The following is a 27,804-nucleotide window of genomic DNA, read 5'->3' as shown; positions in this document are numbered from 1 at the left end:
ACTTAAAAACTGACTTGGTAACGAGCATCGGAGAGCTGTTGATAGTATAAAACATTGTGGAAAACGACTCCCTCTGAAGTACTGTAGTTTTGGGAAAGCGGTAATTTCTCACTAAAATAATAAAAGACTTCTAGCTAGAAGTCTTTTATTCATGTCTGACAGCACACAAATTCGTCCAACAAGGGTGTTTTTTCTTTCATCATTTTCTCGCAACTTAGATGACCGATAGAGCCCAAATCTTCACAGGCTTGTTATTTTATGCTTACGATGCGGATGGGATACACCAAGTGAGAACACTGGTCTTTGACAATTACCAAAGGTGTACAGTGCCTTTAAGCAAGACACTTAAAGACACTGGACAATATTGGTTGTTGTCTAAGACCAGTCTTCTCATTTCACTTGGTGTATCTCAACATATGTATACATAAAATAAAAAAACCTGTAAATATTTTAAAATTGCATAGCAAATCTTCCAAACCCTCCTCCCGATGGCGATAACGTAACCCTCGTCCCAAACAACAGTAACACAACCCTCATCCCGACAGCAATAAAGCAACCGTCCTCCCGACGGCGACAACTTAACCCTCCTCCCGACGACGATAACATAACCCTCCTCCTGACGGTTACAACAAAACCCTCCTCCTAACGGCAATAACGTAACCCTTCTCTCAATGGCGATAACGTTACCCTCCTCCTGACGGCACTCGTCGAACAACGGCAGTGGAAAAATACTTATTCGCATAAAACCTTACTTTGTAACGAATAATGGGGAGAGGTTGATATTATAAAACATTGTGAGAACCGGCTTCCTCTGAAGTGACGTAGTTTTCGAGAGAGAAGTAATTTTCCATGAATTTGATTTCGAGACCTCATAGTTAGAATATGAGGTCCCGAAATCAAGCATCTGAAAGCACACAGCTTCAAGTGACAATGGTGTTTTTTCTTCCATTATTATCTTGCACCTCCGACCCTGCAACGGCTGTTAAGAAGGAGTCACTACTCTTTTATTCCCATTCATAAATGCCCTTTTGTTAAAAAACAATAAACAAAATACAGTTTTAGACACTTTAACAATTGAAAATTTGAGGTTTGAAATATTTTTTTCAAAAACTTTGTGAAGAATCTGTTTCATGCACGTGGGTTGTGTGTATGCGCGCGCGCTTAGAATAGATTACGCCCGCGCTTACATATATTACGCGCTGTATAGCTATCTATTGCGTTTCGCGTGATAATCTTGCGCGCGCCCGACATGCGGAAGCCAGCCGGTCTTAAACAGCTTCAGCTGTGTCTTTATCAACCGTTTAAACACGCCCACGTGACACGCTCTCCACCAATAGGAGTAGAGAAACTGTCTGGGGTATTTATGATTGGTTTTAAAGTTGTCTCTTCTAATTTTGCACACATTTATTATTCTGAATATTATCCTATTAATGATTATGGATTTTCTTGGTTATCTGTAAATATCCATAAAGGACTGATTTTGGTGTGTTTGTTTTGGAAAAGTTTCCGTACGGCGCCACCACTTTTTCATTCGATATGAAATAATATAGTATCTAATTTACCTCAATGAGATATCCCTTTTTGTAAAAATTTGTGAAAAAGTGGTGGCGTCATACGGAAATTTATCCTTTGTTTTATATAAAACCAAGTCTAGACATTGAAAATTGTTGGATAAATAAAATGTTGGTGGTTATTGCGTCCTTAACCAGTTGACACTGGATTTCATGTTAGCACACCAATAATACAAGATTCAAGCCGGCAGATATCAACCTTTTTTTTTCACACAATGAAAACAATAAGTTACAATAGACATTTAGACCTTTACCTGCTTCGTAAATTTACGTATCTTCAATTTTAGCATTTTTTCAAATTTGCTATGCAAAATTTTGATTTTGCTTTACAAAAAAAATTTTGCAAAGCAATTTTGCTATGCAAACATTTTGGACGAAATGGTTCCCTGAGAGGGTAACGTTGTCGCCTTCGGGTGAAGGGTTCTGTTAGTGTTATCCCCGTCCGGAGGAGGGTTACGTACGTTATCGCTGTCGGGAGGGAGGGGGAATTCGTTATCGTCGTCAGGAGGAGGGTTACGTTATCACCGTCAGGAGGAGAGTTACTTTATCGCCATTGGGAGGAGGGTTACGTTATTGCCGTCAGAAGGAGGGTTACGTTATCGCAACTAGGTTAAATTAAAAAATAGCTGATTTACTCAAATGAGACTTTCCTTTAAAAAAAATGACACAGAGAAAGTGGTGAAAAGATACAAACTTATCTAACATACTTTTCAACCCAAGCAAAACACACAAAAAACAATACACATGAGACATGTGAAAGCTCAATATTCTTAATAAATGATAATAAATGTGCATGCAGCATCATAAGAACGGTGAATCAAAATTAAAAAACAGTGAACTGAGTGGCATCCTTGTTGTTGGTAATGTTGGTGTTTGTTGCCGGCCCTACCTTACTTTATTGAGAATAAAAATTGGACCCAAGCCATTGCAAGTACTTACAAAAGGGATGAAAGTGTCTGCTGTGTTAAAAATTTGAAAAAACGGTGAAAATATTGAGTCAAACTTGCCTATTGTTCTACACAGGTCACTAAAATTTAAAAAGTGTAGGCCTACTTTTTAGGCTAAACTGAATCATTCAGTGAATGTGTCTGTTGTGATTCAAACTGCATGTCGATGGTCGACGGTAAGTTGCTACGAATTTCTCATGAGTGACCAAATATCCCAACGCAAGGTTATTTATGTTATTGCATGAGGGTGGTAGCTTTTATGGGACATAATGTGGACTATATTTACCGATTATCTCACTGAACTACCTAATTGAAGACGGCATCAATCCCGCTCAAACCGGATCCTTCTTCTTCCACGCTTGTGTCAGTAGTGGCCATTGCGTTATCAGTGCCCATGCGTGATGAACTTTGACTCTGTGCTCCCCACCAGACGACTGTTACATGATTTGCCGACAATAATCAGAGATAGGCGGCGCGCCACATACAAATGGATATTGATTGATTGGCAAAAAGCACTGTGTTGAGATCAGCACTGTGTTGAGATCAGGGTCAGGTTAGCACCGGATTAAGTGTTCCCTCTGATGGGAACTGGGCTAGGTAAGTATAATACAACTATGAAATGGTTGCAAAAGAACACTACACGTCGTTAATCCTTGAAAACACGTAGGGTTATTGATGTGCATTACAACTAGCTTGACACTGAATCCGGTGCTGAATCCGGTGCTAGCTTGACGCTGCCTGTGTTGAGAGTGTAGAGGAGAGAAGGGAAGTTAGTGACAGCATGGGTGACAGGTGTGTGCATTCTTCCTCATATGTGTGCAAGGTAGTAATAATTGACTGCCTTTACCAATGTGTGTATCTTTACGATATATTGTCGACTCACAATCCTTTTGCGGCACTCCGTTTGTTTGAGTGGCATGGACTCGCTGCTATAAGCACAAAAATTTGCTTAGCCTGAAAATGTTGCTTTGATATTAACATGATTCCCAACCAAATTTCCATGTGACTTTCAATATAAGCAGCTGAATATCATGCAGTAACAAGCAACATGCAACAAATGGAAATTTGGTTGGTTTTATCCTGTTTTTATCAAGGAAGATATTTCATTCTTATTTGGTACTTGGTATTTTAATCCCTTAACAGCCCCATTTGGGCTAAACTGGGATGGTGGGAAAGTGACGTCAACAGCTAGGTGGATAAGGTGCCAAAAGAAAAGATTAAAGGTGCACTTTTTACAGGTGCAGAAAAAGAGGGAAAGAATTTAAAGGACAATATTGCCATGCAGAGGCTGCATTGCTCTGATGGCAGGGATGGCTGATGTTTGGAAGACCTGTGTGGATGGAGTTATGTGTAGGACAGCAGATGGTGGGAGCCTGTTCCAGACTGACATAGCCCTTGGAAAGAAGGCATATTTGTATACATTAATGGTTGGAATGGTTAAAGAGGTGTATTTGAGTGGGTGATCGACTCGTTGTGAGATAAAAGTAGCATGTTGAAAGCACTGTGGAGATGTAATATTGACTAGGTTGTAGTGAATTTTGTAGTACAGTGTGCATTGTTAGATTAGGCGACGAGTGTGAAGTAGATCCCAATTTAATTGTTCTACAAGCAATGTAACATGAGTAGTTGTACGATAGTCAGAGAAGACGAATCTGGCTGCTCTCTTTTGAATCTGTTCAAGATGGTTTATGTCGGTAACAGTGGGATTCCAAACTTCACTTGCATACTCGATTTGTGGATGAACTAGTGCTGTGTAGGCTCTTGACTTAACCTGTTGGGAACAAGGCGATAAAGTTCTTCTCAGGAGACCTCGTGTACGGCTTGCTTTCTGTGCAACTTTGGAGCAATGGTCTTTCCATCTCAAGTCGTGTGAGATCGTAACTCCAAGGTAGTCATGTTTTTGTACACTTGTTAATTGCTCACCCAAGAGAGTGTACTGGTGCGTCTTCGGGCTACGTTTGCGGGTGATGGTGAGAACTGCGCATTTTTTTATGTTAAAGCTCATTAGCCACTTATTTGACCACTCTGTAAGGGTATTTAGGTCATTCTGATGAATCTGCTGGTCGTCTGCTGTCTTTATCTCCCTGTACACAATACTGTCATCTGCAAATAGTTTGATATTATATTGAATATGTTCATTTATGTCATTGATATATAAAAGAAATAGCACGGGCCCCAAGACTGATCCTTGGGGGACGCCAGATGTAACATCGATCAATGAGGAGTGTGTTCCATTGACAGAGACGGCTTGTTTACGATTTGATTGAAAGTTATTGATCCAACCTAGGGTGTTATGTGTGATGCCAGCTTCTCGGCTAAGAGCTGGTTGGAGACTTTATCGAAAGCCTTACTAAAATCAAGAAGGATGACATCAGTTTGACCTTTATGGTTGAGTGTTTCAGACCAGTCATTAGTTGAGTTTACCTGTTGTGTAACCGTTGATAGGCGCTCCCTGAATCCATGCTGTTCGTCAATCAGAATATTATTTGAATTAAGATGCTTGGCTACATGGCTTAGGATAATGTGCTCCATCACTTTACAACAGATACATGTCAACGAGATGGGTCTATAGTTACATGCTTCAGCTTTTGGTCCACTCTTGTAAATTGCTGAGACCATAGCTTGTCGCCACTCGGTTGGAACTGTATTGGTGTCGTAGGACTGTTGGAATAGAGATCTCAGGACTGGAGCTAACTCATGAGCAACTATCTTTAGGAGACGTGGAGACATTTCATCTGGGCCAGCTGCTTTGGATGGATTGAGTTTGGAGAGTTGTTTGGCCATGCCTTCTACACCGATGTGGAGGTATGAAATAGATTCATATGGTGACTTCCCCTTGCTCTGTACTTGTGAAGCATTAGTAGTTGGTTTATTGAAGACATTATAATAGCTAATTTGTGTGCTTATAGCTTATAGTCAGCTCTATGAAATTGGGACAGTGGTCCACAGTGGACTGAATGCATTGTATTCTATAATCTAGTTCTATACCTCATCTTTTTACCGGAGTTGTGCAAGACTTGGTAGTTGTTCCAACTTCCAAATACAAGATCGTTTGGTTAATAGTTTTTAGGTTTATGATGTCTTCTAAAATGCACTCCGTTAATTCGTAAACAATATTATTTATGTTAACTTTGCAATGAGATAAAGCTTCTTTCCTTTTTCCCTCTTTTTTCCCCCTGGCCCTCCAGACCCTATTTTCAAACAGTTATAAAGCCTCTGGGATATTATTTGCTCAGTAGCACACTCGGGTAGGATACATTGTTTGAAGTTCAAATTGGTGTAAAGGAACAACCAAAATCAAAATCAAATTTAAAGCAATCGCACAACATTGGTAAACAGTATTGTCCAAAAGGCTAACACTTCGTGTATCACAACTTAAAATAACAAACCTGTGAAAATATAGGCTCAGGCGATCATCGGAGTCGAAGAAAACAACGGGAAAACCCATCCTATGTTTCCGCACGTTTCGTCGTGTCATGACATGTGTTTTTCTGTTATTCTCGATATCGAGAATTGATAGTTGTTTTAATGTTTTCTCAAAAAGTAAAGCATTTCATGGAATAATATTTCAAGAGAAGTCTTTCACCATTACCTTCTGTAAACCCTGTTAGTTAGGTGTTCGGCCACCAGCCGAACAACTATTGTTATTGTTCTGTTTTTTTTTTTTTTTTTTTAGGTGTTCGGCCACCAGCCGAACAACTATTGTTATTGTTCTGTTTTTTTTTAGGTGTTCGGCCACCAGCCGAACAACTATTGTTATTGTTCTGTTTTTTTTTTGGTTTTTTTTTCTGCGTGTTCTTCTCCTCGAACGTTCTCGCGCGATTTTCGCAAAAACTAAAGCTTGTATGAACCTGAAACTTACCATATATATTGATCTTAATGAGTAGACGAAACAGCAACATTTTTGGAATGATGACGTCATTGATGACGTCATTACGTTCAAAAAAACGCTAAAAATTGGATAGTTCATATCTTGAGAACTACAAATGCCACACAAGATATTTGGTGCATATAAAAGGTCTTGTAATTAGCTACAAAAGTCGTGCACAACGTGACCTCATGTGACTTTTACTTCCGGTTGAAACCGGAAGTTCAAAATTTCAAAAGTTCATATCTCAAGAACTATATATCATATTCGCAAAATTTGAATATCAGTTTGAAGATCAGTTATCCTGCTCAAATTTTTGCACAAACATAATGCCAGTTGAATTTTGCCTTCTGGTCGTAAAAGCGCGCGTTTGTGTTGACCTCCATTCATTACGCGTAGAAACCAGATAGTATCGCCATTCATGTATGTGAATGCTACTATTGTATTGTGGGTGTGTGTGCGTGTAGTTCATGTAGGCCTACATTGTATCCATGCTCTACGACAAAACAGCACTGCGTGGCTGTGGGCATTACGGGTTGTGTATACACATGCAGACTCCGTTGAAGGCGCGCGTAATTCAAATTCCACTACGCTGGGATTCGCCTCATCTTTCTTCGTGCGATTTTGAACAAAATGTTAAACTACTATGAACTTGAAACTTATCATAAACATGAACCTTCATGAGTAGATGAACCCGCAACTTTTTTGGAATGATGACGTCATCGATGACGTTATTACGTTAAATAAACGGTAAATAATTGAAAAATTCATATCTTGAGAACCACAAACGCTACGTACAAGATTCTTTCACTACATGAAACCTCTTGTAATGTTCTACAAATGTTGTACACAACGTGACCTCATTTGACCATTCACCCGAACACCCTGAGTTTGTACACAAACTCTCAAATTCTAGTTATTTTTAAATCTGTGAAGTTTTAATTTTTGGTCTTTTCAGAAAGTGTCCAATGGCTTATGTTGTACTTGTTTCAGAAATTGTAAATATTATCATTAGAGGAAACTGATAGCTTTAGAACTTGCTTTTTTTTTTTTTTAAGTCTAATTATCAAGACTAATCAAGACCATCCCAGACCAACAAAATTATTTTTTTATATTATTACATTTGGGCCTCGGGCCTATGCCTTGCTGGAGGTGAGCCTTGTTGTTGTTCTTAATAACTTCTCATAACCCATGTTTATTTTATCAAGTAGGCTTCACAATGACAATTGATTGTTGTAAGTTTGTCAGCAAAGATTACTGGAATGGCTTTTAACAACAGTATTTACTCTCTTTTTTTTTCCTGTAAAAAAGGGGCCAAGTTTATGCAAAATTTTTATTTTATTGTATCTTAATTGGTGTTTTGGGTTTTTTGGAGGGGGGGATTCATAATTTTCACAGGTTTGTTATTTAGCGCATATGTTGAGAGAATACTGGCTTTGACAACCCATGTCTCTGGTGCCTTCAACGGTGACTGCTCTATATTCCGACACCCCTATGTTCCGACACCCCTATGTTCCGACACCCCTATGTTCCGACACCCCTATGTTCCGACACCCCTATGTTCCGACACCCCTATGTTCCGACACCCCTATGTTCCGACACCCCTATGTTCCGACAACTCAACCTATATTCCGACACCCCTATGTTCCGACACCTCTATATTCCGACACACCTATGTTCCGACACCCTTATATTCCAACGACCCAAATACCCCTATGTTCCGACAACATGTACCAATATTTTGTTTTGGACTTTTATTTTTAAAGAAAAACGGTGTGACTTGAAGAAACTACACATGTTCGCAATTTAGTTGTTGAACATACCGGTAACCTATCTTTATGTAGTCCCACAAATGAGTTTAATTTGTATAACAAGATTCTGCTATTACAAATATTCGGTTTCTTTAGAAGAGGACTGAGTAATGGGTTGGTAGGACTGAATTATGTATTGTTATTAATTGTTAACAAATTATTATGATTATTATTATTATTATTTACAAAAAATTGTGGTGGGGGGGGGGGGGGCAAAGGAAAGAAATTACACATCGGCACAATAAACGCAGGAGAGGTTGGAATTTTTATTAATTGAAGGCTCATGAAATGTTATCAACACGGACACGCACCTAACAATAGCAAGTACCGAGTATTTTATTGCCAGCTACCTCGGGGAGCCATACTCATGTGTATAACCACCACAAAAAAAATTAAATGCATGCGTGATTCCATCACTTTTTAAAATAGTACAAATTCATTTTATGAATGTTCAAACCTAATCCCGGTCGAAAATTACTGGGAAACCTTGCGTAATACAAGTTGTGTTTTTGTTATTGATCAACTCAGTAATAATGTGCGGGAACAACTTGTTGGAACATGTGTCGGAACATAGGGGTGTCGGAATAAAGGGGTGTCGGAACATAGGGGTGTCGGAATATAGGTTCAATTGTCGGAACATAGGGGTGTCGGAATATAGGGGTGTCGGAATATAGGGGTGTCGGAACATAGGGGTGTCGGAATATAGGTGTGTAACCCCTTCAACAGGCTGATCTTGATTTCAATTTGTATACATATATTTATTATTGTAAAGTAAACAAAGATTTGACATAAGTTACACACAGTTCAAAGTCCTTGATGTATTATGGATTAAGTATTGAACTGTTGTGCACCTGTGTAACTGTAAACCAAATCACAGCTTGAAGGTACATCGAGCTTAATACAAATCTTTGTATGCAGATCATATTATGATAGGTGTTATGACTCGTTGCACTGTGATATAAGTTTCATAGTGTAATATTGGTATTAATATTAGTCTGCCCAAACCTGACAGTTAAGCCATTCTACAGTAAAGCCATTCATGTGCATATGTACTTTGAATTTTCAGTAGGGTCTCCTAAGCATTATTGGTGAACTGCAGGATGAGGAATGCATTTACTTTGGAACAACTCTAGTAGCTGAGCAGAGTGTGTTCTGTGGGTGAGAATTGATAACTGTGTTTAATTAATTTGTAAATATCTTGGACACCGTTGGCAATTGTCAAAGACCAGTATATTCTCACTTGTTGTTTCCCAACATATATTTTATGCATAAAATAACAATGTCTTAAAAACTTGGACTCATTTAGTCATATTAAAGTTGTAAGAGAATATTGAAAGAAAAAACACTGTTGTTGCACAAATTTGTGTGCTTTCAGATGCCTAATAAAATGCTTCAGCATGAAGTCTTTAGTATTTGAGTGAGAAATCACCTCCTCAAAAACTACACTACCTCAGAGAGCCATTTCTTACAGTGTTTTATATTAATCAGTAGCTCCCCAGTACTCAATACCAAGTAAGTTTGTATGCTAACAATTATGTTGAGTAATTACCAATAGTGTCTAGTGGCTTTTTCATAATTTTTGTGAAAGTGTTCCATTTCAATCAATGTAAGTAAAATCTGGGGGTAAAAGCCTTTGAAGGATTAATGTATTTGTAAAAAGTTTTTAAAAATGAGTATTAAGAAGTCTTTTGATTGGCCAACTTTGCCAACAAAAGGAGAGTACAAACATTAATTAATGAAAAGGCTTGGACAAACATCAATTGTTTTTATTAGTTTTAAAACTGTTTGAGTGTGCAATGTCCGATCAGCATGCCCAAATGTGGATTTCACTATTATGTATTTTTGTAAGTTCCTGGAATTTGTATTAGATAAATATTGAAGTGTGGGACGACTTGGAGACTTATTCTGTCATATACTGTGTTCAAAACTTGTTTCTGTTTCCTGTTTTATTGCTGCCATTTTAAAAACACTTCAGGATTTGGGTACTTTTTGTAACAGCTTACCTTAAAATATTACTAGTTGAGGTGCTGTAGTTTTTGAGAAATGAGTTACACAATGTCATGGAAACCCATTTTACATGCTTAAATAATTTGTGTGAATTGTTTAACTCATGTCTCAAAAAACTACAGCACCTCAGCAAGTAATATTTGAAAGGGTGGCTGGAGTGTTATTTTTATTCATTTAAATGATTAAACATGACTTTTAAAACCTGAAATATTTTTTTATATTTTGTTAAATGAGCAATTTATTTTTAAAATGGTTTTCAAGAGATTCGGGGAACCCGCCCCTGCCCCCAAAAGGGAGCCTTCATTTGCATAAACAGGAGGTCATGTCAGTAACCCGAGCCGTCGGGCCCCCTGGCTGTGTGCATATAGAGTCGTGTGCACTGTGTGGCCTGGTACCTAGGGACCAGACTCTGTTTGACGACGATATGTTTGAATTCCCGACAGGCCGTTGATGGTTTATAGGGGGCTGGGGCAGTAACAATCCACAAAAGGGGAGGGGGGCATGACTTATTCGCTAATTATGCAAGTCAGATATGTCAGGAATAAACAAAACACATTTTCTTGATGTAATATCAGAAATAAATGACAGCAAAATTAACTGTTATATTTTAATTCACTGCAGCATCCCTTTGGGAAGCTTTCTATCATCATTATTTTTCAAACTGTGTGAGTTTGGCTAAATCTGTGGACCTTGTTTTTTGTGTCATAGTATCCAGACCCTTTAACATTGATTTTTGTTTAACTCTTCAGAAAAAGATTGTAACATCTTTGAGTCATCTGAAGTGAACTTTCTGCATCATGTCCACAAGGTATCAATCTCACGACCAATCAGTAACAACCAAGCCGGAGATTTATTCCTCTTCAATCCCAGAGAATGATGTCTTAACTACAGACTTCAATGAAACCACACACCTTTTGGGAAATTTGAAAAAGAAACATGAAACATTGGCTGAAAAAGAAGACAATGGAAATGGTGGTCAATCTTTCACTGTTGGATATACTGCAGATCTTGTCACAGATGACAAAAGGTAAGTTGAATTGCTTAAAGGAACACAATGCCTGTGATATTTTTTCACAGGACTCAGGAAAGTACTGAGTATACAGTGCTAATACACATCGGTGTATGAGTAAAAAACCAAAATTAATATTCTTTATCCCTGGTGCAAATTTAACATCTATTATGCCTTGGATCGGTCGAGTTGGTCTTTGAAAAGTGCTCTGTAACCGTTTGTTATAAAATCAATATAGTTAGAAAGATATTGTAAAAGTAGAATACAATGATCTACACAAATATGCCTCAAAATTTTTAACTCCTCGACTAACACGGTCGGCTATGGGAGTAAAATGTGTGACTCCCATAAATGGCTGACCGTGCAATTTTGAGTGATACTTGTGTGGATCATTATATTCTACTTTTAAAACATCTTTCTAACCGTATGCATTTCATAACAAACAGTTTCAAATGCTTTTTATAGACCAACTCGTCCGATCCAAGGCAACGTGTTCCTTTAAAGGCACTGGACACTTTTGGTAATCACTGTTAGCATAAAAACTTGCTTGTTAAAGCCATTGGGCCCTTTCGGTAAACCGTATTTTCCAAGGCCCACACTTCGTGTATCACAACTTCTTTATAAAATAACAAATCTGTGAAAATTTAGACCCAATCGGTCATGGGAGTCGGGAGAAAATAACTGGAAAACCCACCCTTGTATCCGCGCGTTTCGCCGTGTCATGGCACATGTTTAAAATAAATCCGTAATTCTCGCTAACGACAATAGATAGTGTTTTACTGTTCTCTCAAAAAGTAAAGCATTTCATGGAACAATATTTCAAGAGAAGTCTTTCACCACTACCTTCTGTAAACCCTGTAAGTTATTTGTAAATCTGTGATTTTTTTTTTTTTTTTCTGTACCAAAAGGGTCCAATGGCTTTAACAATCAATGAAGAGCTGTTAATAGTAAAAAACATTGTGATAAACAGCTCCCTCTTAATTTTCCACTAAAATGTTTGAATTTGATTTTGAGACCTCAGAATTTGATTTTGAGGTTTCGAAGTCAAGCGTCTTAAAGCACACAACTTAGTGTGCTTTAAGAGGGGGTGTTTTTTCTTCTATTTATTATCTCACAACTTCAACAACCAATTGAGTTCAAACTTTCACAGGTTTGTTATTTTGTGCATATTTTGAGATACACCAATTGAGAAGGCTGGTCTTTGAAAACTACCAACGGTGCATGTCCACTATCTTTAAAGTAATTCAGTCTTCTCACTTGGTGTATCTCAACTTCGTAAACTAACAAACCTGCGAAAATTTGCAAAAGAAACAATGAAAGAAAAAACATCCTTGTCACACACATCTGTGTGCTTTCAGATGCCTTAAAAAAATATAAAAATACTTAATTCAGGCCTGAAACCTTTTATTATTTGAGTAAGAAATTACTTCTTAATCAAAAACTATGTTACTTCACAGGGAGCCGTTTCTCACAATATTTTATACTATCTACAGCTCTCATTTGCTTAATACCAAATAAGTTTGTTTGCTAAAAATTATTTTGAGTAACTACCAATAGTGTCTGGTGCTTTAACTGTAACTTAGCCAATGGGAAGAAAGACCATAGGCACAAGGGACCAGCTTAGTAACCCCCAAAGTGCCATAAAGATTAGACTTGTGCTTGATTTCTTTTAGCAGATTGATCAACCGTAATAAATTTATAAATAAAATGTTTCAAAAGCTGGTGGTTTAAAGGTCCATTATAAAACTATTTTAATACCGGTAACCAATGAAATTCAGAATTCTCTAATTCAAGCACTTTAAAATGTTTTGTTTTGTACAATTTGTATTATTTTTAAATTAATTAAATTGCCATTTTAAGTTCTAAACACTACTTTTCTTGACAGAATAACATCTAATAACCTTCCAGTGTACAGGAGAATATGGACCAGGTTATCTTCCAGCTCCCAAGGTAGCAGTGAATCAAAGTCATGGATTACAGGACTAACCTCAAAAAAGGCAATGTATGTATGCACTTAATCTAAAACTGAATCAAACATCATCCTAAACGCGCAGCAGTTACATGGCTGTGATTTCTCCGTTGTAATATAATAATACAAACTTATTTTTAACCCCCCCCCCAAGTTTAGTTATTAATTTGGGTTTTTATTAATTCACATATTACATACAGGCAGAGATGGAACTTTCTCAAGATAGCGCTTCTGTGTATGCTAATGATGGTAGTAACGGTGAGTATAAATTAAACATATACTGACTAGTTTCTCCTAATAGGCCTAAGCCATTTGCGTGTAAGATTGGAATATAGTCTGGTACAATGACTTGCTTGATCACAAGTTACTGCTTAAATTGAATTCCTCAGACTACAGTTGCTATGTCACATGATTAGGGGCAAGCTTTTGCATAGTTGCGTAAGAGACGGTGAACACCCATACACAATTTATACGGTACCAGGGTTTGCTCATCTGGAGGTTGCTATACAAAAGCTTGCCCCGAACCAATGACCATGGAGGAGGGATTAGGTAATCCTACCTCCATGATTTGACATAGCAATGTCTCTACAATCTGAGGAATTCAAATGTAAGCGGTACATTGTGACTAAGCAAGTCATTGTACCAGACATTATTCAAATACAACTCGCAAATGGCTTATTAAGTAGAACTTTTTTCCCCACTGACTCTTTGAAGTGCATTATACTATCGACAGTTTACCTTGTCACATTATATGTTTGAAGTCTTTTATTTTAATTTTAAAATTATTGACTCATGACAAACAAATATTTTGTTGTAAAACAATTCACCAAAAGACACAAAAGAAATAGCAAAGAAAAGAAAACAAATGGGATACACACAAGTCATTTTAGAAAACAAAAACAAAATGAAAACATTAAAATGAAAAAGTTTCTTTTGGGAAAAAGTCAACTTTACCACATTTTCTGTTGCTCATGAAAGCAATCACTCACACATAATGCCTTTTTGTACTTGCAGGTTTTCTTCAGCTTACAGGAAGAAACTGAGGAAGTCCGAGCAATCTTAGCAACTTCACGCTATGAGAGCCACTGTATCCTTTTATAACACTGTTTTTCAGACAGAAGTTAGGAAAAAAATGGTTATCAGGTATAAGGGAAAAATCAGAAAACTTTGTAATTTTTGTACAAATTCTTGGTACTCTTTGCTGCTAACATTTGTTATAAAGTAAGGCATAATAGTTTTTATAAAAATGATTTATGTCTTCATCATATGCAAAAAAGTGAGGTCAGTTTTTAGTCTTTTCTAGAAATGACAAATCTCACTAATCGACCTAAGCATTGGAATGTTTTTGCCAGGTATTGTTTCGTTTTTTTTTTCACTTTTAAAAAGTGAGGGGGATGTTTTGGAATTAAAAACTCATAAAAACAGTTGCAAGAAGGACAAAGTATTGACATTTTTTATGGATGAAAAAGTCCGCTTTATATTGGTCGTAAAAATGATATAAATAAGCCGTCTCCAAAACAGCAGTTTGAAATTACTTTAACTTCAACAGTATTTTGGCTGTGGGAACATCGATGTATTGCAAATGACGTCATTGACCACCATCTTTGATGAAACGTGCAAGCGTGAAAGGCTATCATTGGCTGAGAGTTGTCTGCAGCTCGTATAACATGCGTACATTTTTCCATTGTTTATCATGCATCAAATAAGGTGGTCGCTGTTGCTATGTGCAAGTTCGTCATCAAATATGGTGGTCGATGACGCTATGTGCAATAAAACAGTGACTTTTCTTACAATTCCTTGACTAAGGTCTCTTTTATTGAAGTCCTAAACATCAGTGATCATACTGAGGCTGGGTCACCGATAATCAGACTGAGTATTGCAGGTGCTTTTGCTACTGGCATGGTTACTGGTGATACGTACACAGAGGACCCCCACAATGCAACAGTAACTCTAGCCAGGTCATCTGATGGTCATGTGATAGAAGAGTTTAACTATGTGTTACTTACAGATAAGGATGTTGTCAAGAGTAGTGAGATGGTTGAATATACCAATAAGATTCAGTTGCCATCACAAGGGTGAGTAGTAAACAATACTTAACCAATTTGTGACCCTCCTTATGGCTACTTCTTTAAGGCACTGGACACTATTGGTAAGTTACTCAAAATAATTGTTGGCATCAAAACTTACTTGGTAACAAGCAATGGAGAGCTGTTGATGGTATAAAACAGTGTGAGAAACAGCTCAGTCTGAAGTAATGTAGTTTTCAAGAAAGACGTAATTTTCCACTAAAATATTTGAATTTGATTTTGAGACCTCAGAACTAGAATTTGAGTTCCCGAAATCAAGCATCTGAAAGCACCCAACTTTGTGTGACAAAGTAATGAACAATGGAGAGCTGTTGAGTATAAAACTTTGTTGAGAAACGGCTCCTTCTGAGAGAGATAATTTCTCACTCAAATAATTAAAGACTTCAGGTCTGAAGCCTTTTATTAGGCATCTAAAGGCACACAAATTTGTGCAACAAGGGTGGTTTGTTCTTTCATTATTCTCCTGCAATTTCGATGACAAATTGAGTCCAAACTTTTTGAAAAAACTTGTTAACCTAATAAACCACCCTTTCGTAAAATTCTTTTCCTTTAATTTCCTTGGAGTTGGGGTTCTCTTTCATTCTCCTGTAACTGTTGAATATTTTGTCCCATAATTTAACTGATTTTGAAAATAAATCTGTCTTTTTCATTTATGAATTAAACATGATGTCAAAGGATAAATCTGACATGGGCCAAATTTCATGGCTCTGCTTACTGCAAGCTAAGAATCGGCGCTTGCGAAATGAAAAAGCTTCATGAAATTGGGCCCAGATGGTTTTGAGTTCTTTCTATTATTTCCATAACCAGAGAGGATGGATTTTACATCAAGGTGGCAACCACTACCAATCATCATACAGTGATTACAGTCCGTTATACATTCCTGCCTAAAGCTGCTGAGTATGAAGTCATTTATGCTGGAGTTATCCTGCTTGCTGTTTATGTGCTCATTGGTTTTGAAGTAAATAGTTTCTATCATCTTATAACAACTTTGTGATGCAAACATTCATGTCTCAGCTTTGTTTTCTGATAAAAAAAAACAAGTTTTTGGAATTGGTTTTTCATATTTTTAAAACTGTTTTTACATTGAGATAAAGTGGTAGTCACGGCCAATTGCCTACCTTTGCTAGGGTAGTAGTCAATAAGCAGGACAGTTCTTTTCAGAGCTGAGAAGTCTCTCGAACAGTCTGATAAATCTACACCGCGGTAGTAGAAGAACAAGACAGTTCTCTAAAGAACAAACTGTACCTGGCAAGTAGATACACTTATGGTGTTACTGCAAACCAAATATATGCAATGCCTCAAATCAGATACATTTTGAGATTATTATAATGATAAATAATACTTATAAAGCGCCTTTTACAAGTTACATAGCGCTGTACATAGTATCTACGATTAAACACAAATTGTAATAACTAGTTAGGTTAGCATCAAAGTAAATGAGTTTTAACATGGCTTTTAAGGATTCAAGAGATGAAGCCTGAGGGACGTGGAGAGATCCACATCTCTAAAATGTTCCCAAAATAATTCAGATATCAATATAAACCACAACGAAAAATGACTGGGTAAGTTTTTAAATGATTTTTGGGGTTGAACAAAGAATAGACTAGAATGGGATTTGAACCACCTCTGGATTTATGTGCTGGCTCTCTATACCAACTGAGCTATCTAGCCCTTTGTTGGCGGTGTCCCTATAAAATAATTAAATCTAATATTAAATTCAAATTGAAGTTATCAATTAATTAAATAATTGCATGGGAATTTGTGGATACACCAATTGATTTCATCTCAATCTTGATTATTTGTTCCCTGTGTTTCTTTTCTGCAAGTTAGTTCATCGTACAGTAGCGGCCATGTTAGGTTCGTTTGCTGTGCTAGCAGTTCTAGCAGCACTAAATGAAAGACCTTCTCTAGAGACAGTTATGCAATGGGTGGACTACGAGACCCTTGCTCTACTCTGGGGAATGGTATGTTAGTTTTTTATTCATTCATATCAAAAGCATATTTTTTATACAGAAACCTTTCAGTACAAAAACAAATTCTAAAGATGCCTAGCAAGAACCCAAAATTCATTGATAAGTAAAATAGAAAGTTATAAGAGCACTGGACACTATTTTGTAAGTATTCAAAATAATTGTTAGTATATAAACTTACTTGATAATGAGAAACGGCTCCCTCTTAATGAAGTTTTTAGAAAGAAGTAGTTTCTCAATTCAAAACCTGACAGGAACAGTGACAATCTAAGAAGTTGTGATCAATACACTAAAAACCTACTTGTGATTTGTATTCTGTACAGATGACCATTGTAGCGATATTTTCTGAGACTGGTTTCTTTGATTTCTGTGCCCTGAAAGCCTACAAGATGGCTAAGGGGAAGGTATGGACCCTCATCACCATCCTCTGTCTCTTCTCTGGAGTTGTCTCATCTGTCTTGGATAATGTAACCACCATCTTGCTTCTTACTCCTGTCACTATCAGGTACCACAACTAGAACCACAATCGGACTATTTAGTATGTTATATAAAGCCCGGTTCATAAGTCCGAATCAGGTTGGCTTAGTGGTTTCTTTCCCTGCCCTTCACCTCTGTGGACCCCGGTTCGAATCCCACCTCAGACCGGAGCCTTGCATGTGGATATGGTTTTCAGTCCCTACCTGATTGTGTGGGTTTTCCCCAATTGGGGTTGTCCTGCCACATCTTTAACTGAACATTTCTTCTTGTTTCCTGTTCATCCTGTTATTGTGCTGCTGGATGTGTAACAAATAAATAAATATCCTGCGAATGCCAAGCGAATATTGACATCTGAACAATGATCAATTCACAGCAGTGTCAATACTGACAATGATCAATTCACAGCAGTTGAAATGTGCTCAACTCCTGCGAAACATTCGCTGCAAAAACAGTGAAGCGATATTTTCTTTTTAAGCAACTCTTTGCAATTAGGCCCTGTAAAAGCACCATTAAAGTTCTGTGGGCTGTAGGAGCAGAATTCCATGGTTGAAAGAGAATTCCATAGTTGAACGAGAACGACAATGAAAAGTAGTAAAAAGCAATGTTTTTGTTTGTGCTCTTTAGATTGTGTGAAGTGCTGGAGATTGATCCAAAGTATGTTCTGATTGCAGAGGTAATGTTTTCCAACATTGGTGGCACTGCTACAGCCATTGGAGATCCACCTAATGTTATTATTGTCTCTAATAAAGGCATCCAAAAAGCAGTAAGTTTAAGAGCCCTATCACCCGTTTCAGACAGGCGCGTCAGAGTTGTGCCGAACCAAATAGATATGAAGCGACTCTAGGTCGACACAAACAAATTTTGATTTCAGACAGGCAAACTTAACTTAACATTTACAAAAGGTTCGTCTCAAGACAAGATCGACAACAAAGGCGCTCAAGAGTCGTTCTGATCGTCTGCAACAGGCGTTTTTTCGATTCTAGCACATCCAGTCACTCTTAACTGTTTCGACATAAAACGTTCCATGTGCTTATTTCAGAATTTGGTTTGGCACGGCTCTGGAGCACCTGTTTGAAGTGGGTATTTTAACAATTGTCTGTAAATAACCCAGCTTTCTCTCCTCATATAACAGCCCATCACTGGTTATTATCATTAAAGGTTACTTTGATAACATTTATTCTTAAAAGTTTTTGTTAGCGTTTTTCCCACATCAATTGGCAGTCAGAAAATATTACAAGTTGTCATCCCTCAATCAAATTTTCTCTGAGAGGGATGCTAATAAAAGTAAAGGCCTTTATTTCAAGGCCATGACCCTGCACAGTTTTAAATGGCCACTTATAATAGTCACTATTCTTTCATTCCCATTCTGTTCATAAATGCCAGTTTGTTAAAAAGTAGGATCGTTAAAAGAAATTGGTTTTGTCAATTTCCAATTACTGTCTCTATTCACAAGGTGTCAAATTGCAAGATTGTGCAGTTACACTTGTACTAATAGAATTTATATAGTCTCGCAAAAAAAAGTGTCTGCATAGGCTTGCATGCCAAGACGCGTGTTTAAAGACACTGGACACCTTTGGTAAGTGTCAAAGAACAGTCTTCTCACTTGGTGTATTTCAACAACACCCTTGTCACACAAAGATGTGCCCTTTCAGATGCTTGATTTCTGGACCTAACAATCTAATTCTGAGGTCTCAAAATTAAATTAAAATATTTTAGTGGAAAATTACTTATTTCTCAAAAACTAAGTTACTTCATTCAGAGGGAGCCGTATTTCACAATGTTTTATACTATCAACAGCTCTCCATTGCTTGTTATACCAAGTAAGTTGTTATTCTAACAATTACTTTGAGTAATTATCAATAATGTCCAGTGCCTTTAAACACTTTGAATCAATTATGGACACATGTCTGGGGTAAGATAATATACTTTGAAATTGTACAGATTTGTATTTGTTTTTTAAAAATACCATCTAGTGAGACATACATGTATAGTGACATAATTGATAAGGTTAGTCCGTTGATGGTTCAATATGTTTTCCCCCATAAAAAGCACCAGCACCATCCGTTCTCTGATTGTTCATTCATTGCAATCCCATCTGACTGTACATCACTGCACTCATGTCATCATCTCATCATGCTTACTAAACGGTGAGTATTCACACACATTGAAGATAACTCTCTTAAATGTAAAAGAGTGAAAAGCCACTCGTTTTGTCCGCCATACCACTCTTGCAAAGAGCCATCAGACAACTCTTTTTAGAGTGAAAGGTCGTGGGTTCGAATCCCACCCGAGTAATATGCCTGTGGATTTTGTTCACAGATCTCAGGTAATTGTACCGAGTATACAGTGCTAACAGACATTGGTGTTTATAGATAAAAAAACAAAATGAATATTATCAACTCAATTTAGAGTGAAGTTAGCTCCAATACACTAAAAAAGAGTGACACGGATTGACTTTCACTCTCAAAAGAGTGAAACTGACTCCACTCGGACACGAGAAAGAAATTTTCACGAAATTTACATTAAGAGAGAATAAAAGGATTTTACACACCTTTGTTGCAACACACCTTTGTTCTAACACCCAGTGTATTTCCCTATACCATAACCCTACCCTAACATGTAAATCACAAGGGGGGTTGTGGAAACATATAGGGGTGCTGGAATATAGAGAACCCTTAGAGAAGTCACCAACAGGCCTGTTATGTTTTTAATGTTTGCAATACAAATATACATAGACTGGCAAAACTTTTGGCACTCCAAGTGACAGACATTGGTAGACACTATTTAAAGCCATCGGACACTTTCGGTAAACAGTTGTCCAAAGGCCCACACTTTGTGTATCACAACTTATACATAAAATAACAAACCTGTGAAAATTTAGGCTCAATCGGTCATCGGAGTCGGGAGAAAATAACTGGAAAACCCACCCTTGTTTCTGCACATTTCGCCGTGTCATGACATGTGTTTCAAATAAATCCCATTGTTAATTGTTTTCATGTTTTCTAAAAAAAACAAAAGCATTTTATGGAATAATATTTCAAGAGAAGTCTTTCACCACTACCTTCTGTAAACCCTGTAAGTTATTTGTAAATCTGTGAACTTTTTTTTTTTTTTCTGTTCCGAAAGTGTATAATGGCTTTAAGAACATAATATTGTAACTATCCATCTTACACCCGGGTAATGATCACAATGTAACTATAATATGAAGCACATTATTTTATGAATGTCACCATGCAAGTGTATTACTACCAAATATATTAAATGGATGGACACACTTGTACATCTTGTGCAAATGATCCAAAATTAATTGGTCATGAAGTCAACAGAGACAAATTGAGGCAAAATACAGTATTAATATCAGCATAGTGGCAGTTACAATAAATTGAAGAAGCATATCAAGCCTGCAAACAATTAGACTGGTAAGAAAGACTTTGATGGTTGTATAATTATGTATCTATGCACTTGATGTCAAACAGAAGATATGCAATACCTGAATTTTTCAGAACTTTGATTTCTAATTGTTTATAACCTGCTGGGATCTCTTTCACATTATGTCCTCCTGCCTAGCACTGGCACTCGACAAGTTGTGAAGTTTACCAAAAAGTAACAGGTTCATCTTTGAATACACTTCCTCTTACACGGTCCGATACTTGTAACTAACATGCCTTAAAATACATCAGGCTTATGGGAAAAGCTGTACAAATGCTGCCTTTGGTAATCAAGTGTCAGTTATTTGTTATTAATTAATTTTTTAAGCAAGGCATCAGGACTTATAAATAAGGGGAAATAAAAATCAGAAATTACCATGCAGGCGTTCGTATCAAGCATTTGTAATTTTTTCAAAAATATTAAAAAGACATGTTTGAGTGGATGATAAAAAAATTCTTTTTAGAAATGTTTGGAATGTGTTAAATGCAGATATTAACACTGGTACCTGTATTATACACACAGGGTATAGACTTTGCAGAGTTTACATTACACATGATGATTGGCATACTATTCTGCATGGTAGCTGGTTTCCTGCTGCTAAGGTTACAGTATAGAAATATCAACTTGACTGCCAAAGATCCACCGGAGTTAAGAGGTTTGCTAAAATCATTTTTGGTAATAATAATAATTTATAATAACAACAAAATAGTGGCTTCTTAAATAGATCTCATATCCGTCACTCAGTGATGCTCAATCAAGGCCCTTCAACATTCAATATTTTCCTGCAAGGTACGTAACGTGGGACTACATTTGAATTATGAGGCCTACTCTTTTTACAAACATGTAGCAGGTAATGGTTTACAATGTGCTGTGGGACAATATGCTGCCAATCAAACCCAAAAAATTGGGGCGAACCCCTTATCCTTCCAGGATTTGAAATTGCCTCCCGAATAATGTACCAGATAGATAGCTGAGTTGGTAGAGTGACGGCACGTTAACCCAGAGGTCGCAGGTGAAATCCCACTCTAATCAATTTTCCTTTGTCCAACCGATAATTACTTCAACTGGTTAATAATAATAAAAGACATTTATACAGTGCATATGCAGGAGCCTCTATGCAAATTATTGAGTTTATCAAGACATCTTGACTTGCTCGGACATATATTTAAACATTATCTTTTTTGATCAATAAACCCTACTTGAGTAAACCCTGTTAATAATGACAACTGACTGCAGGTGCGTTTATGTTAATATCAAATCATAACTCTTGCGGAGAGGTGGGGACAAAACGGTCTAATCATTGAATAAATATTAAGGTACTTCCACTTTCGCAAAAGATACTGATTAAGATAAGGCAAACAAAATTTGAAAGAAACCTAGAACAACTAAAAATGATCTGGATGGATCCCTAAACATTTGTAGAGCTAAAGCGTGAGATAGAGTTATGGAGACAGAGTGCAACACGTATCATGGTTGCTACCAAAGAGGAAGCTACAGTCAAAGCTCTACTCTTACAGAAAGTTAACCAGTTGGAAGAAACATTGAAATATCAGCAGGTCACAGTGGGGTAAGTTGACCTATTGGTAATTATTCAAAATAATGTTTATCTTAAAAATTTACTTGAATGTTTGCTTTGTACAAGCATGGAGGAAGCCTCCATGGTACAAGGCATCCCAGCCTACAAGCTTTTGCTTTGAATGGGTCATGCCTCCATACTATTTCAGTTTTGTTAAAATAAAATTGTTTATATGTGTATATGTTTGTACGGAAATAAATGTTGTTTATTGATTGTTGATTGTTGATTGATTGGTAACGAGCAATGGAGAGATGTTGATAGTATAACACATTTTGACAAAAGGCTCCCTCTGTAGTTACATAGTTTTTGAGAAAGAAGTAATTTCTCACTAAAATAATAAAAGACATCTGGCTTGAATAAAGCCCTTTTTAGGCATCTGTAAGCACACAAATTTATGCAACAAGGGTGTTTTTATTTCATTATTCTCTTGCCACTTCAAAGACCAACAGGTTGGTCATACATATGTTGGGATACGAGAATACTGGTCTTTGACAACTACCAAAGGTTTCCAGTGCATTTAAAGGCCAGGGACAAAGAACACAAAGATTAAATATGCCCTCAAAAACTGCTCTAAAAAGTTGCTAAAAAACTCGCCCTGTTTTTGTACTACATGCCAATGTGGGTTACAAATATTCTAATGGGGTCAAATGAACTGTACCATGCAGGCTGCCTACAATGCCTATAAATGCTACAACTGTTTCTATTGCCATTTCAGCACTTAGTAGTAACATGGTAAACAAGAATACAAGTTTGTATTGATTGATGGCTGTCGGTGAGAGTACATGTCAAGGGTCATTTACAGCCACTCCAAGTTGCTTGGTGTCATGCATGATTTGTATCGGTCAACACCCAAATTGCAGTACTTACTCACTCTGGTTGCCAGGCGTTTTACTTCTCCACAACAACCATACAGTCTTGCAGTCCTAAATTGTACTGAGTGATTGCCCCATAAAAGTTTGCAGGATTGAAGATTATGTTTGTTGTAAGGTGTTATTTCTGTTCTACTTGGTTTTGTTCTCCTCCTGCATGCTCCGCCCTCAGCCGCCCTCTTACAGTGTTTTTTTTTTTTCTGTTTTCTTGTATAAATAATTTATTTATTTAATTTTATTTTATTAATTTATTTTATTTAGTAAATTTAGTTAAAGGCAGTGGACACTATTGGTAATTACTCAAAATACATATCATCATAAAACCTTTCTTGATTACGAGTAATGGGGAGAGGTTGATAGTATAAAACATTGTGAGAAATGGCTCCCTCTGAAGTGACGTAGTTTTCGAGAAAGAAGTAATTTTCCACGAATTTGATTTCAAGACCTCAAGTTTAGAATTTGAGGTCTCGAAATCAAGCATCTGACAACACACAACTTCGTATGACAAGGGTGTTTTTTCTTTCATTATTATCTCGCAACTTCGACGACTGATTGAGCTAAAATTTTCGCAGGTTTGTTATTTTATGCATATTTTGAGATACACCAACTGTTAAGACTAGTCTTTGACAATTACCAACAGTGTCCATTGTCTTTAATTTAGTATTTATTTTTATTTATTTGTTTCTTTTCTTGCTTTTTTATAACTCTTTTCCGTTAAAATGTTCTGTCTTGTGCTATTGCAACTTTGGTTTGTTTGTATTGGTCGAATAAATAATAATAATAATAATAGTAATACTTGGCTTTCTGACCTCCTAAATTAAGTATCTCAATAGTAACTTGTATATTTGGTTTGGGTAAAACCATGTGTGTATTTACTATGCTGTGTTAATGCTCTTTGAGAATTCATACTATTGCCGCGGAGTAGATTTCCGAATTCTGATGATACCCAAGCCTACATCCGTACGAATTGTAAAAGGGGTAACCCTGTTTCAGCCCCAGGAGTAGGTGGCAACAGCCTCTGGAATAAAATAATTGTAGCACACACCTTGAAGTGGCCTTCCAGCCTTGTGTGTCTGGGGACTTTTTTTTTAATGTAAAATAAATTTGGTAGACTACCTCATTCTAAAATAAAACGTCCGGCTTGTTCGGTTCTACCTGGGGAGTCCAAGGAGATATGATTGGGATTGTCTGAAACAAAATTGAGCATGAACAAAATAAATAATTCCTTTTTGTTTAACTATCTGAGAGGGAAGACACAACGGACATTCATTGTTTCCAGAAGTATGCATCAGAAATAAAAATATATTTTTCCAAATAATAATATTAATAAGGAAATTTATATTGCGCAATATCCACCTATTAAGGTGCTCAAAGTGCATGAAAAGAAGAAGACAAAACAAAGCAACAGAGAGAAGAGGGAAACAAAAGAAAGAAACAAACTGCTGAAAAGTCCTGCATGGGGAGAACCAAACATGTCACTTTTAGCTATACACACAGGAACGGTACAACATACATTACATTATTATTATTTGAAAAAGTATAAGTGTTTCAGTCTTGTTTCAAATGAAGACACATTGTTTACAACCAGTGTTTGGCAATTTCACCGTCTGAAAGTTACACAAAGTCACAGCTATAGATGGTCAGGTTTTTGCAAAATATTTTCACAAAGCTTGGTTCATACTTCCTGTGAATGTGATTCAAATTTTGACGTCCCAAATTTTCAAATGAATAATTTGCAACAGATGAGCTGTGATCAACTCCTGTATGAATCGGGCTTTAGTTAAAAAAATACTTTAGAGAAAGTGTTAAGTCTTTTCCCCATACTTTTGTTTGGGCACTGGCCTGGTGACCAGTCTTTTTTCTTTGTCTTTTTCTTCCACTCTGTGCTTTTTAACAAGTTCTGTGCCTCTGGTCATTTTGTATGTAAGGGGAGCAATATAAATTTTAAATATTATTATTATTATTATTATTATTATTATTATTGTTATTGTTATTGTTATTGTTATTGTTATTGTTGTTGTTGTTGTTGTTGTTGTTGTTGTTGTTGTTGTTGTTGTTGTTGTTGTTGCTGTTGCTGTTGCTGTTGCTGTTGCTGTTGCTGTTGCTGTTGCTGTTGCTGTTGCTGTTGCTGTTGCTGTTGCTGTTGCTGTTGCTGTTGCTGTTGCTGTTGCTGTTGCTGTTGCTGTTGCTGTTGCTGTTGCTGTTGCTGTTGCTGTTGCTGTTGCTGTTGCTGTTGCTGTTGCTGTTGCTGTTGCTGTTGCTGTTGCTGTTGCTGTTGCTGTTGCTGTTGCTGTTGCTGTTGCTGTTGCTGTTGCTGTTGCTGTTGCTGTTGCTGTTGCTGTTGCTGTTGCTGTTGCTGTTGCTGTTGCTGTTGCTGTTGCTGTTGCTGTTGCTGTTGCTGTTGCTGTTGCTGTTGCTGTTGCTGTTGCTGTTGCTGTTGCTGTTGCTGTTGCTGTTGCTGTTGCTGTTGCTGTTGCTGTTGCTGTTGCTGTTGCTGTTGCTGTTGCTGTTGCTGTTGCTGTTGCTGTTGCTGTTGCTGTTGCTGTTGCTGTTGCTGTTGCTGTTGCTGTTGCTGTTGCTGTTGCTGTTGCTGTTGCTGTTGCTGTTGCTGTTGCTGTTGCTGTTGCTGTTGCTGTTGCTGTTGCTGTTGCTGTTGCTGTTGCTGTTGCTGTTGCTGTTGCTGTTGCTGTTGCTGTTGCTGTTGCTGTTGCTGTTGCTGTTGCTGTTGCTGTTGCTGTTGCTGTTGCTGTTGCTGTTGCTGTTGCTGTTGCTGTTGCTGTTGCTGTTGCTGTTGCTGTTGCTGTTGCTGTTGCTGTTGCTGTTGCTGTTGCTGTTGCTGTTGCTGTTGCTGTTGCTGTTGCTGTTGCTGTTGCTGTTGCTGTTGCTGTTGCTGTTGCTGTTGCTGTTGCTGTTGCTGTTGCTGTTGCTGTTGCTGTTGCTGTTGCTGTTGCTGTTGCTGTTGCTGTTGCTGTTGCTGTTGCTGTTGCTGTTGCTGTTGCTGTTGCTGTTGCTGTTGCTGTTGCTGTTGCTGTTGCTGTTGCTGTTGCTGTTGCTGTTGCTGTTGCTGTTGCTGTTGCTGTTGCTGTTGCTGTTGCTGTTGCTGTTGCTGTTGCTGTTGCTGTTGCTGTTGCTGTTGCTGTTGCTGTTGCTGTTGCTGTTGCTGTTGCTGTTGCTGTTGCTGTTGCTGTTGCTGTTGCTGTTGCTGTTGCTGTTGCTGTTGCTGTTGCTGTTGCTGTTGCTGTTGCTGTTGCTGTTGCTGTTGCTGTTGCTGTTGCTGTTGCTGTTGCTGTTGCTGTTGCTGTTGCTGTTGCTGTTGCTGTTGCTGTTGCTGTTGCTGTTGCTGTTGCTGTTGCTGTTGCTGTTGCTGTTGCTGTTGCTGTTGCTGTTGCTGTTGCTGTTGCTGTTGCTGTTGCTGTTGCTGTTGCTGTTGCTGTTGCTGTTGCTGTTGCTGTTGCTGTTGCTGTTGCTGTTGCTGTTGCTGTTGCTGTTGCTGTTGCTGTTGCTGTTGCTGTTGCTGTTGCTGTTGCTGTTGCTGTTGCTGTTGCTGTTGCTGTTGCTGTTGCTGTTGCTGTTGCTGTTGCTGTTGCTGTTGCTGTTGCTGTTGCTGTTGCTGTTGCTGTTGCTGTTGCTGTTGCTGTTGCTGTTGTTGTTGTTGTTGTTGTTGTTGTTGTTGTTTTTTTTTTTTTTTTTATCCTAAACTTTAAATAATGTTTCACCCAGACTCTGTATTTTTGTATCTTAAGCATTAGATCTGCTTCCGTAAATGTGGTTTTTTCTCTTCTGCAAATAAGCAATTTAACTTAACAAATGTGCGACAATTGTCAGAAGTTAATGAATTGGTTCCATATGTCCACTTGTTTCTTATTCTTAATTTAGATTTATGTCTTTATTCCCCTCTCCTTTAGAGTGCTTGAGTCAAACTCAACATGGAAGGAAACTCTCTCAGAGTTAGAAAAAAAGGTTCATATTGACATTCTTGTTAAATATTAGTCTACAGGTATTTTGCTAGATCTCACTGTCAAATATATTTGATTTATTGCTGCACATTTTTATTAGTAAGGCAGAGTTTAATTAATCAATTGCAAGAAATGTTTGATGAGATACTTATGTAGATGATATTAATGTGATCCTCCAATACAGCTGCCTCCAATGATGACAAAGTAATCTACAAAGTGATTTATGAGTGCTATTTGTGCGAAGATTTTGTTGAAAGA

General features: G+C 37.4%; 2 protein-coding genes across 8 annotated transcripts in view; one reads left to right on the top strand and one right to left on the bottom strand.

The window, feature by feature from the left end:
* LOC139936020 (nuclear pore complex protein Nup98-Nup96-like) overlaps positions 1-2,918 on the bottom strand; it is a 90,457-nt gene extending 87,539 nt beyond the window's left edge. For both annotated transcript variants that reach the window (XM_071930718.1, XM_071930719.1), the window contains exon 1: positions 2,805-2,918. The gene's annotated coding sequence lies outside the window, so the exon portion shown is untranslated. The remainder of the gene's footprint in view (positions 1-2,804) is intronic.
* A 96-nt stretch (positions 2,919-3,014) lies between these two features.
* The window catches only part of LOC139935923 (P protein-like), a 43,876-nt gene continuing 19,086 nt past the window's right edge, over positions 3,015-27,804 (top strand). Inside the window, exons 1-14 of one of the 6 annotated variants that reach the window (XM_071930556.1) lie at positions 3,099-3,115; positions 9,264-9,355; positions 10,954-11,231; positions 13,099-13,215; positions 13,383-13,440; positions 14,197-14,269; positions 15,005-15,257; positions 16,077-16,227; positions 17,096-17,233; positions 17,563-17,744; positions 18,341-18,479; positions 21,668-21,800; positions 22,568-22,712; positions 27,496-27,550. In XM_071930556.1, coding sequence (XP_071786657.1) covers positions 11,002-11,231; positions 13,099-13,215; positions 13,383-13,440; positions 14,197-14,269; positions 15,005-15,257; positions 16,077-16,227; positions 17,096-17,233; positions 17,563-17,744; positions 18,341-18,479; positions 21,668-21,800; positions 22,568-22,712; positions 27,496-27,550 — 1,674 coding nt within the window. In that variant the 5' untranslated portion in view covers positions 3,099-3,115; positions 9,264-9,355; positions 10,954-11,001. The other 5 variants (XM_071930554.1, XM_071930555.1, XM_071930559.1 and 2 more) reach the window with 5 other exon arrangements.

Source organism: Asterias amurensis, chromosome 4 (assembly GCF_032118995.1).
Source record: "Asterias amurensis chromosome 4, ASM3211899v1".
Taxonomy (NCBI): domain Eukaryota; kingdom Metazoa; phylum Echinodermata; class Asteroidea; order Forcipulatida; family Asteriidae; genus Asterias; species Asterias amurensis.
This window is presented reverse-complemented; position numbering and strand designations above follow the sequence as displayed.